Below are 12,021 nucleotides of genomic sequence, written 5' to 3'. Positions count from 1 at the left end.
GTTTGGCAAGCTACAAGACCAGCTGTATGTCAAAAAAGATTTGATTTTTTTTTTTTTTAATTCAAATTACTCAGCTTTCCACGTTCGTATGGCAAACACTTAGAACAAACACCTACCAAAATAATACATTTCCTGAATACTAAGCCAAGGCATGTAAGACCAAATATAAATGAACATTTGACACAAAAATGAAAAAAAAAAAAAAAAAAGCTGTGCAGTGTAAGAAATCTATTGCATCCAATTAATAAATCTACTCCTTCGATAGACACATGTATCCATACACACGCAGTCCCAGTACAGTCCATGCCATTAAACAGTGCATTGTCAAATGAAAATTCCCCTTAAGAAGAATCAATCTTAAAATAGCAAACACAGGTATTTACTAACAGGTTAACCGGTTTGGTACCTAAGAATGATGCTTGACTGCCCTCTTCAGGCTAACCCACATGCATGGAACGTATTTTATACTGAGAAGTAAAAAACTAAATCCTTACTTCACAGTCAGTGATGTAATTACAATGAGTAAACTTTACTCTTTGAACACGTCCAGAAAAAACACATTCTGTTCGGCACCAATGAATGTTTTAAATAACCTTTGGTGCAAAGAAATCAAGATATATTCCACGCACAATCATCTTAGCACAGATCCCATCTCTCAGGCAAGATATTGTTGACATCTGGCAGAAGAAAGTTAACCTTGACTTTCAAGAGAGTTCCCACGTAACCAGTCCCTAACTCAGCAGAACTAAGCACATATAGGCTAATCTAGCATAAACATATTCAGTAACAGTATCTAAGCTAACTAAGTTTGTCTTAGTCTTACTACAATTTTCTTTGCCTTACAACCACCTTTCCTCTTCCAAAAGTAAACTACTCTGCAAGCGAAAAGTAATCTCAGGATTCATGCCTTTTAAGTTTCTGGCAAATGTTTTCAAAACACACTGGTCAGAGAATAACTAAGAGCATTTGTCCAATTACTAATACAGTGTAGTCGTTAAGATACCAAAAACTATTGAATTTTTTTCATAGTTTTGCCAAGTAGAGCAGCTGTGTTAAAATGCCCTTGAAGCATCTGACTTCTATCAGAAAGTTGCAGCTACAATAAATCTTGAACTTCTAATTTGCATCAAATGGGACATTCTATAAAGTGTTCGAGTTCAGTAACGCAAGAGATACAGGTCTAACCTCAAGATTCTCCATCCTTCAGAGCAAACACTGCCAGACACATCCCTTAAAAAATTAAGGATGGGGCTAAACTGTCAGATTTCAGGAGCAAACACTTGTCCTGTACAAGTCAGGGACTTCTCTCCTTCCCTTTTTTGAAGGTGTGAAGTCATATTCCAGCCTTGCAAACATTAAGGAGCATGTCGTTTCCTATCAGGCCACGCTTCTGAGCTTGTTGCTTCTTGGATGGCATTTAAGCCCAGATCTGTGCATTCAAAGACAGCAAAACACATACCTATCTCGAGGAACATCTAGGGCGGTGTTATAATCTGGTGGCCCTCCAGGCAGCATGTTGAAAAGCAAGTGATTTGTGCCCCGATCCCACCTAAGAGAAAAGAAGAAACAGACAGCAATGAGAAAGGTGTTCTCTAAATACAGACAGTAAGCTCTGGCGTGGACTCCAGGCACCTTCCCCTCCAGCATTAACCTTGGGGTTTTTTTCCCCACTTTGTGTTCTTTAAGTTCACACACTGAAGTTTCAGTCAGTACCTGGATAACTGCGCCAAAGCCTGAGCTGTCTCCTTGATACGGAGAGCATTCTGATTGAGGACGTCTATGGACGGCACGAAAAGGCAGGCCCGGTTGACATCGTCAGTGTAGAATTCACTGTCAGAGATGGCAGTTAGCAGCTCGTTGTATTCCCTGGAAATGGTGTTGCTCACCGACGTCCCGTATTCATCCACGTACTTTTTCAGCGAGTAGATGTACACCTTGATTTTATTTTTGGGATTGAAGCCACACCGATAGACATCGAAGCAGGTGTGCATCCTGCAGCTGAGGTCTCCCCGCTCAGGAATGGGGCTGTCGGCAGGAAGCTTGACCACAGGCACATCATGGACACTGCGTTTTTCAACGGTCCAGTCACTGGATGACTCAATGGAGTGAGGCCAGAACTGGAACATCCCTGTGGCGATTAGGCCAAGCAGAACAATGGAAAAGAGAGTGATGTAGTAGATGCGATGCTTGGTTTTCATCCTTGGGATGAGGGCTGGACCCCGGGTGTTATATTTGGCTGACGCACACATAATGGAATCAATTATCTCTTGTCTCTACAATAAAAAGAGAGAGTTTTAGGACCAACTCTGGAAGAGATAGATAGTTTTCACAACACGGAGAAAAAGCCAGTTAACTCTTTCCAGACAGATTCTTTGTCTCAGCAGATTACAGCAAAATTTCTTCAGATGCTCACATGTCCCAGCAGAATGTAAGGTGTCATCTGGGACTGCCACTCGGCAAGGACAACATGAGGCTGACCTGCTCGTCCTGGTAGGAATGGAATGATGTTGGCCAGTTAAGAATCACAAATCAGAAAAGTACACAGCTCCAGCAGCGAGGGGAGGGGGAAATCTCAAACACTAAAGAAGCAGTGAGTCCTCTGAGGTGCCACTCCATCTTCATCTAACTGCATTCATAGCGAACACTAAAAAAAAAATAATACACTCATCTACAGGTGAAGAGAAACAACCTGGATGCCCCATTATAAGCCCTTTCTGGGGTATCGCATAAAACTTAATATCATGATACCAGTTCTAATGCAAAGGTGCTTTCAAACTGAATCTTACAGGAGCATCACTATATCCAACTAGAATGATGCTAAACTATTTCCAGCAAGAAAAAAAAGGAATTAATTTGTCATCTTTGCCAATATGTCTTTTGGGGCAAAAAAAGTGTTGCATGAGCCACCAGTGCAGCCACACTAAGCAAAGCATTTTAATAATAGTTCACTGTAGTCTGAATAGCACTTGTAGTGAAAAACATGATGTAATATAGCATCACAGAGTCACACAATTACTATCATCTTTGATGTTTCTTACAAGCTTTTACACACACAATTCACAGAATCACAGGATGATATGGGGTTGGAAGGGACCTCTGGAGATCATCTAGTCCAACCCCCCTGCCAAAGCAGGTCCACCCAGAGCAGGTCGCACAGGAACGTGTCCAGGCAGGGTTTGAATGTTTCCAGAGATGGAGACTCCACCACCTCTCTGGGCAGCCTCTTCCAGGGCTGTGCCACCCTCACAGGAAAGAAGTTCCTCCTCATGGTTAGATGGAACTTCTTATGTACAAGTTTGTGCCCGTTTCCTCTTGTCCTGTCACTGGGCACCACTGAAAAAAGACTGGTCCCATCCTCCTGACACCCTCCCTTTAAGTATTTATAAGCATTGATCAGATCCCCTCTCAGCCTTCTCTTCTCCAGACTAAAAAGACCCAAGTCCCTCAGCCTTTCTCATCAGAGAGATGTTCTAGTCCCCTCATCATCTTTGTAGCCCTCTGCTGTACCCTCGCCAGCAGTTCCCTGTCCTTCTGGAACCGGGGAGCCCAGAACTGGACCCAGTGCTCCAGAGGGGGCCTCACCAGGGAAGTTCCAGCAAGAGGTAATTTATATTAACTACATATCGAAGAATCAGCTACCTCCCGCACACAAAAAACTGTTTAGGTTTTCAACTAAAGCTCCAGAATAAATAAATCCAACCTGAACTCTCCACAGTGGGATCTTTCAAAGGTCTTCCCTGAAGAAGAATGAGGATGGTATAATTATGTGTTTTCCTTTTGGACATATGGATTGCTTTCTTGCTTTGAGAGCAAGAAAGGAAGTCTGACAATCAACTGTACAGTAGACTTCAAATACGAATACAGTATCATTAAGGCATTAAATGCTCATTAAAACAAATTGGGTTATGTTTTATTTGGCAGTTCTTAGCAGAAGACTGTTAGGATGGGGTGGCTAACGCACAAAGTGACTGCACTTACACACAGCAGCACAACAATAATCTCAGATGTTAATAAATATTCCACTTTTAACAGCTGCTCTCATCAGCTTATGTTCGCATTACGATTCTGGAGACATCTTTTAAAGCCTACTGTACGAGACAATACATGTGCGATGCTGTTATTAGGACAGATGCCAGAATGCTACATTACTGTCAGTTTTATAACTAAAAACTTTCCATACGCCTCTGATGGTTAACCATGTTACTCCTTCATCCTAACACAGCACCAGAACCGCTTGCATTATGACAAGGATTACACATTTGCAGCAAGCATTTGAGTCATTCAGCAAAGCTGAGTCTCCAGACCTATGCCTGGGGGGGTGGAAAAACCTCAATGAAATGTGACTCTCCACCCATGGAACCGTTTAACCGCTTTTGCCCTGCACACAATCCACTTGGGCATCTTGCTGGCAGAAGACAAGGTCTACCAGCATTTGGAGTATTAGAAGTAACAGGAATAAGAAAAAGAGGTGACAAAGTAGTTACGGGAGCAAAAAAATCATAGAACCACCTAGTTTGGGAGGGATCCTTAAGATCATCGAGTCCAACCATCAAACTAACACTGACAAAATCACCACTAAAACATGCCCCTCAGTACCAGGGTTTCTTGTCCTTTAAATACCTCCAGGGATGGTGACTCCACCACTCCCCTGGGCAGCTCATTCCAATGCTTGATAACCCTTACAGTGTAAACATTTTTCCTAATCTCCAATCTGAACCTCCCCTGGCGCAACTTGAGGCCGTTTCCTCTTGTCCCATTGCCTGTTCCTTGGGAGAAGAGACCGACCCGCCCTGGCTACACCCTCCTTTCAGCGAGTTGGAGAGAGAGAGAAGGTCTCCCCTCAGCCTCCTTTTCTCCAGGCTGAACACCCCCCAGCTCCCTCAGCCGCTTCTCACAGGACTTGTGCTCCAGACCCCTCACCAGCTCCATTGCCCTTCTCTGGACCCGCTCCAGCCCCTCAATGTCTTTTTTGTGGTGAGGGGCCCAAAACTGGACACAGCACTCGAGGTGGGACCTCACCAGGGCCCAGTATAGGGGGACGGTCACTGCCCCAGTCCTGCTGGCCACACTGATACAGGCCAGGATGCTGGTGGCCTTCTTGGCCACCTGGGCACACTGTTGGCTCGCATTCAGCCCGGCCGTCGACCAGCACCCCCAGGTCTTCTTCTGCCAGGCAGCTCTCCAGCCACTCTTCCCCCAGCCTGGAGCGCTGCACGGGATGGAAGGGCCGCAGTAACAGCCCCCTTTCGAGGGCTGCCAGAGGCTCGGGAGGGCCCAGGCTGACCCGGCTGCCGCGCTGCCCGGAACACAACCGGCAGGAGCCAGGGTCAGGCCTCCCCCCCGCCACGGCTCCCCCGCCTCCTCCTCTCCTTGCCCACCCGCCGCAGCCCAGAGGACGGAACCGCCGCGGGCAAAGGTCAGGAGGCCGGGCCCGCCGGAGCGGGGGCACGGCCGGGGCTGCCGGTAACGCCCGCCACAGCCGAGCCGACCCGGCCCGGTCTCCCCCTCACGCCGCCGGGCCAGGACGGACCGTGCCGCCCCCCGCCGCCCAGACTCACCTCAGCCCGCAGTCGCTCGGGCCCCACCGCCCGTGCCGCCAGCTCGGTGGTGGCCCCACGGAGCGGGGGTCGCCCGGCAGCCGCCACCACCGCCCCCGCCGCCACCCGCCCCGGCAGGGACGGCCTGCGCAGGCTCAGGGCACCTCCCCGTCGCGGCCCCAGAGCGTCACTGCCCGGCGTCGGCAGCGGGAAGGGCGCCCCCCGGCGGCAGGGAGGACCGATCTGCAAGGGACGTGTTCCGGGGGGGGGGGGGGCGGTCACAGCCCTTTGGCTTTGGCTGTAGCCCTGTGTGAGGGGAAGAAAGCCAGTCTGTCCAAACTGCCAACCTTAAAAGAATGGCCCAAAGAGCGGTGGTGAATGGGGTTAAATCCAGTTGGCGGCCGGTCACCGCTGGTGTCCCCCAGGGCTCGTTATTGGGGCCGGTTCTCTTTAACATCTTCATCAACCACCTGGACGAGGAGATCGAGTGTACCCTCAGCACTGATGACACCAAGCTGGGTGGGGGTGTTGATCTGCTGGAGGGTGGAAAGGCTTTGCAGAGGGATTTGGACAGGCTGGATCCATGGGATGAGGCTAATGGGATGAGGTTCAACAAGGCAAAGTGCCGGGCCCTGTACTTGGGTCACACCAACCCCATGGACGCTCCAGGCCTGGGGGAGAGTGGCTGGAAAAGGACCTGGGGGTGTTGGTCGACAGCAGCTGGATATGAGCCAGCAGTGTGCCCAGGTGGCCAAGAAGGCCACCAGCATCCTGGCCTGTATCAGGAACAGCGTGGCCAGCAGGATTGGGGCAGCAATGGTCCCCCTGCACTGGGCACTGGTGAGGTCCCACCTTGAGTGCTGTGTCCAGTTTTGGGCCCCTCACCACAAAAAAAGACATTGAGGGGCTGGAGCGGGTCCAGAGAAGGGCAACGGAGCTGGTGAGGGGTCTGGAGCACAAGTCTTGTGAGGAGCAGCTGAGGGAGCTGGGGGTGTTCAGCCTGGAGAAAAGGAGGCTGAGGGGAGACCTTCTCTCTCTCTCCAACTCGCTGAAAGGAGGGTGTAGCCAGGGCGGGTCGGTCTCTTCTCCCAAGGAACAGGCGATGGGACAAGAGGAAACAGCCTCAAGTTGTGCCAAGGGAGGTTTAGGATGGACGTTAGGAAAAAATGTCTTCACAGAAAGGGTTATCAAGTGTTGGAATGAGCTGCCCAGGGGAGTGGTGGAGTCACCATCCCTGGAGGTATTTAAAGGACAAGAAACCCTGGTACTGAGGGGCATGTTTTAGTGGTGATTTTGTCAGTGTTAGTTTGATGGTTGGACTCGATGATCTTAAGGGTCCCTTCCAACCTGGACAATTCTATGATTTCCAGGCGAAGGCCATGCCTGCTCCTCCTCCCCTTCCTCACCTTCCTGCCTCGACAGCAGCAGCCGCTACACCCGGGCACAGCCCTGCTACACCACATGGGCACCTCATCCTGGCCCCCCTCCAAAGCCTGCTCTACGTTTTGGGCAGTTTTCTCAACTGTTGGTGACTTCCCGGCCAACACTGTGCCCAATTTAGCCACCCACAGTGACTGAAGCCTGCCTGTGGGATTCAGGAAGGCCTCTCACCACTGAAAAGACACTTCCCCGGCCAGAAACGGTACTGGGACAATTGCAGTGTTAGTGTTTATCTGGGTGTATAAAATTTGTACTGCCACTGCCCTGTTTTTCCATACATTTCCATTCCTGGCTCACTTTCTTCCAGTTCTGCGCGCCTTTCCAAAACTATTTTGGGCTTTCTCATTGACCAAGGACTTTTCATCACTTTCCAACCTGCTGGATCACACTACTTAAGTGAGGAAAAAAAACCCCAAACAACCCAGACCCACACCTTTCCCAAACTCTTTTCAAGAGTAACTTGAACCAACCCTTTTCTTGACAGAAGACAGAGCAGGGCAAATCTGTTACAGGCTTGAGGAAGAGCGGCTGGAAAGCCACCACGCAGCGGAGATGTTTCAGCAGTAGCAGCGTAGGGGCCCTGCATGTGGCACCCGTGTTCTTGACCTTTCCCTGCTCCCTGGGCTGACACCAGCAGCCCCTGATGACGTTCAGTGCCGCTGAGGTGGGAAGAAGGATGGCTTTACATCTCCCACCTGTAAACAGTTCTCACCTCTTTACTGGCTCTCCCCTCCTGCCAAGCTGAGGACAGATACGGGCTGGTTGAAAGTGAGTCCTCTGTTTTGTAAAGCTGCGGGTCTCCAGGGAACATTGCAACAGCCGTGGAGCTACCAGAGCTTAGAGATGTCCTGCCATGGTAACTTCTTCTGCTGTAGATGCTTCAGCCACCTGACTTCTGGGCCAGAAGCATCTCCAGTCCGCTACCAGGGATACAAGGCATGCAGGACGGGGCGGTGGGCCAGCTCTGGTCCTATCCTGTATTCCTTGGTTGTTTAAAAAACTCTTACCACGTGTATCTCGGTGTCAGCTTTGGCTGGCCTCAAATGCATTATTCTTCAATTTTGCTTGTATCCATTTGTATTTACTTGCATCTGACGCACAATGGCGTACCACCCTGCAACGGGTGCCTGCGACAGGACGAGGGGGGGGGGTGGGGGAGGTGTAGTACCTCTCCCTGCTCTAAACCGGGTCTCTCTTGCACACACACTGGCTGAGGACTGTGTCCTCAGGGAGCCTGGACTGCCAGCGACGGGTTAGTTCTCTTTCGCTTCTCCTGCCCTCGGGAAAACGGCTGTCTGCAAAGCCATCCACATGCAGGCACGCACAGAGACGGCGCGGTGCGCCCGCAAGAAGGGAGAAACGCTCTCACGGCAGCGCTTTCCCTTCCTCCTCTCAGACCCTTCTTGCACACGTTGCACAGCAGGGGAGGGAGCATTCTCCTCAGACCCGCTGCCACCTTCTTCATCCTGCCCGCGACACTCAAAGCCAACAACAGAAAGATCTTAAAGTGTCTCATCTGAGCTGGTACCGGCTTTTTCCTCCTCCCTAGTGCAAGTTCTGAGGGTTTGTCAGAGCATCTAACCTTTCTGGTTTTAACCCATCAGCTTGAAATTGCTGTGAGCTTCCCCCTTCGTGAACCAGAGGCGAGAAGTCTCCTTCCGGAGGGTGAATGGACCGTGTCCGATTTTGTGAATCGGAAGGGGCACCATTCATGTGCTGGGGCTGCTGGGACGAGCGCCGGGATCTCTGCAGCTGTGGAAATCCTCAGCCTCAGCCTGGATGTGTCTGAGCCGGGGAGGGGGATCTGCAGCCCCGTCGTGTGACAGGGACACAGGCTAGTCCACATGTGGGAGTGGGGGGGGGGCCGGGGACCACCGAGTGCATCCCGTGCGGTGCCCAGGGGTGCTTCTTCTGCCTCCCTGCTCTGCCAGGGGGAAGAAAGTGCAGCGAATGGGTTGTAGCTGAAACATTCGTGGAGGCTTTGAGGAGCGTTTCACCCCTGTGGGAAAATTTGGGAAGCCATGCCATTTCATTAAAAGCTAGAATTAAAGAAATGCGAGCAGCAACCGCTATTTTATTTCAAAATAGCAAGAAAAATGGAGGATGTGCTCTGTTTTGATAGAGATTTCCCTGAAACCACATCAGGGAGCCTGTTTATATTCCAGTGATGTAGCTAAGCCAGACAAGTCTGCAGCACAGCCTCTATTTTTAGACTCCAGGTTGCCGTTTATAGCTTGTAAAAATATTCATCAGCATCTGGATAACGGGCTATCAATTTTTATAAACGCACAGGAGAAATCAGATATTTTGTCTCTCTTTGCTTTGCCCTTTTATGTCCTGCCTCATATGACTCTTTGGAGGGGGGGGTTCATCTGGGAATTTGTTTTTAAGGGCTTTACCATCAGGCCATACATTTCCCGGCTGTCGCAGACGTCACCCTGCGTTTTCTGCTGGGATGATCAGCGTACGGGAGAGAAAGAAATGCTCGGAGAGCCTTCTGCTGCCGTGTCCCCACACACGTAAAGCAGCTGCAGGTGAGATCGTGGGGCGCCTTACGCAGTCAGTGCTGGAAGCCGCACGTTCTGAAACCACCTTTATAATAAAAGGAGATAATTCTTAAAGGCAAATAGGAAGAGGAAAACTAATGTCTTGGGGACCTCTTTTCCACCTTGTTTTCAACCTATGGCGTAGCATAACTAAAAAAATCACAGCTCAGTTTCATAGAATCATGGAATGGTTGGGGTTGGAAGGGACCTTAAAGATCTTCCAGTTCCAACCCCCTGCCATGGGCAGGGACACCTCCCACCAGACCAGGTTGCTCCAAGCCCCATCCAGCCTGGCCTTGAACACCTCCAGGGATGGGGCAGCCACAGCTTCTCTGGGCAACCTGTTCCAGTGTCTCACCACCCTCAAAGGAAAGGATTTCTTCCTGAAATCTTAGCTAAATCTCCCCTCTTTCACTTTAAAACCATTACCCCTTGTCCTGTTGCTCCACTCCCTGATCAAGACCCTCCCCATCTCTCCTGGAGCCCCTTTAGGGACTGGAATTCCAAAAAAATTGTTAATGGCCACTACCATTGGGTAGGTTAATGGCCTACTATAAGGTACTGGACTAAATGAAAGAGGTTCTAATATAAGAGAAAGCAGGGTATTGTAACAGCCAGGCCATTGTCTTCATTCATTCTTTTGGTTTAAGTCTTACCACCAAAGGATACTCTCATTTGTATCCGTTGAGTTTACAATTAGGCTCATCGCTAAACTGTCTCTAGCAGCCAATTGCACAGTTCTGTCTCTTGAGCCAGTCCCTCGTACCCCTCCAGGGCTGCTGGCTTGTGACTGGTGGCACTGGTCAATGCAGCCACCGATCTGTCTGACGGCTGTAACTCTACATCCTCTTCTGCTTTCCTGAACTGAAAGGAAAAAGAAATGTAAATATACTTTGGAGGTCTGGAGCTGCTGTAGCTTCCGCTGAAGGATGCGAGACATGAGGATATTCAGTTAGGGAAGCGTCCCCTTCAAAAAAACTATAATATGGCTCTACTGGTCTACGTCCCACCCGCCCCCCCCTCCCTAAACCTTTCAGCTGTCCCGGTTTGCAGATGCCTTAATCTTTAATCAATGGAATGCTCTCTGCGGCGAGGTATTCAGGGAAAGGACAGGTCACGACAAGCGCTCGCCGAGAATAACGAAGCGCTTGCGCGGGAGCTGTGCCATCAGCCCCTGCTGGAGAGCAGCAGGGAATACAGGGAGAGCTAAAAATAGCCTCTCCTTGCAGTGTTTTTCCAGACTATTTTTTGATTCTTCGTTTTGATAAGGTCGACTGGCTCTTGGCTAAAAATAACCAATCCCGGCAAACTGAGGACAAAAAGTAGCGTATTTATAACCATCTCCGACTCTTCCGTACATTTGTCGGCTGCAGATAATCTTGTCATCGGTCAGTCGCCAGTGTTTTATGTAAGTGGGTAATAAATAAAGCATTAATTGGAATGAAGAATGAGCGTTATCTCCCCGCTCTGGTTTTCTCCGATGGAATGCGCGTCTTTTGGGATTTTTATCCTTGCAGGTTACCTCGCCCTGTTCTTCACGACGCGGTCTGACTCGCTTCAGAAAGAGTCAAACCCTGCTAGGTCAGCCAAACCTACACAAGACAAGCCGCACGCGCAACTAGGAGTGCAAAAAGCAGCTTTACCCTGTTTCACCCCTGCTACTTTACATGCGGAAATTTTCAGGGGGGGCGATTTGTGTTGCTCCCCCCAGGACAAGGTGTTTTTTTTTTTTACCCAGCCTTTGTGTGCCACCGCGTCCCTGATGAGATGAAATCACGGCTCTGCCAGCAGCACAAGAGCGACAGAGGGATTCTGTAACCAAATAACTGGAGGAGGACCGCAGAGAAATCGTCAATATAAATGATAATTCGAGCCCAAGGCAGGTTTTAAGGAACTGGGTGGTTTTGAGGACGGGGGCAGGGGGGGAGCACACAGCAGTCAGCCCAGCTGTACGCTCTGTAGGATGCATTCTAAGAGAGAAAGACAAGAATTAAGGTATTAGGATTTATTTAGAAAAAAAATCTACCATACAGTGCGTTTGAGCCGCTGCACTTCTTCAGTTAAGGTGGAGAACTATTAAGTTTTTAGTGAATATTTTCCCTTTCAGATACTTCGCTTGGGATCTATTCGATTTCTTTAAGGGAAAACTCATCTTCACAGATTTGTTCCTTAAGCACGTGTGATCCTTCATCAATATTTCTCTAGAATGGGCCCCGCCTCTGCTGTTCGCTTAACGATATAAGAATGATTTGGAGATTCCTAGATTCTTCCCTCCCAAAAACATGGACACATCAAGGGTAAGACCTGAAATGTATGTTAGGAAGGTTTCTGCTGCCCGGAGCTGCACTGCACGAGAAATCGCCGCCTCTAGCCTGAAAATGCTGAACGTTTCTCTGCAGCAGAGAAAGGGGAGGGAGGGGGGAGAAGAGAGAGGTACCGGAACATGGCAAGGACCGTGAAGCCATTTAGGATCCTCCCTGTGCTCCAACACCACAATT

At 49.6% G+C, this 12,021-nt stretch overlaps 1 protein-coding gene across 2 annotated transcripts in view; it reads right to left on the bottom strand.

The window, feature by feature from the left end:
* EXT2 (exostosin glycosyltransferase 2) overlaps positions 1-5,706 on the bottom strand; it is a 93,622-nt gene extending 87,916 nt beyond the window's left edge. For both annotated transcript variants that reach the window (XM_074150034.1, XM_074150033.1), the window contains exons 1-3: positions 5,559-5,706; positions 1,714-2,273; positions 1,460-1,549 (exon numbers count right to left, since the gene is read on the bottom strand). In XM_074150034.1, the coding sequence (XP_074006135.1) occupies positions 1,460-1,549; positions 1,714-2,249 (626 nt within the window). In that variant the 5' untranslated portion in view covers positions 2,250-2,273; positions 5,559-5,706. The remainder of the gene's footprint in view (positions 1-1,459; positions 1,550-1,713; positions 2,274-5,558) is intronic.
* Between the last annotated feature and the right edge of the window lie 6,315 nt (positions 5,707-12,021).

Source organism: Numenius arquata, chromosome 6, assembly GCF_964106895.1.
Source record: "Numenius arquata chromosome 6, bNumArq3.hap1.1, whole genome shotgun sequence".
NCBI lineage: Eukaryota > Metazoa > Chordata > Aves > Charadriiformes > Scolopacidae > Numenius > Numenius arquata.
The sequence above is the reverse complement of the archived record's forward strand: the minus strand, read 5'-3'. Positions and strand labels throughout refer to the sequence as shown.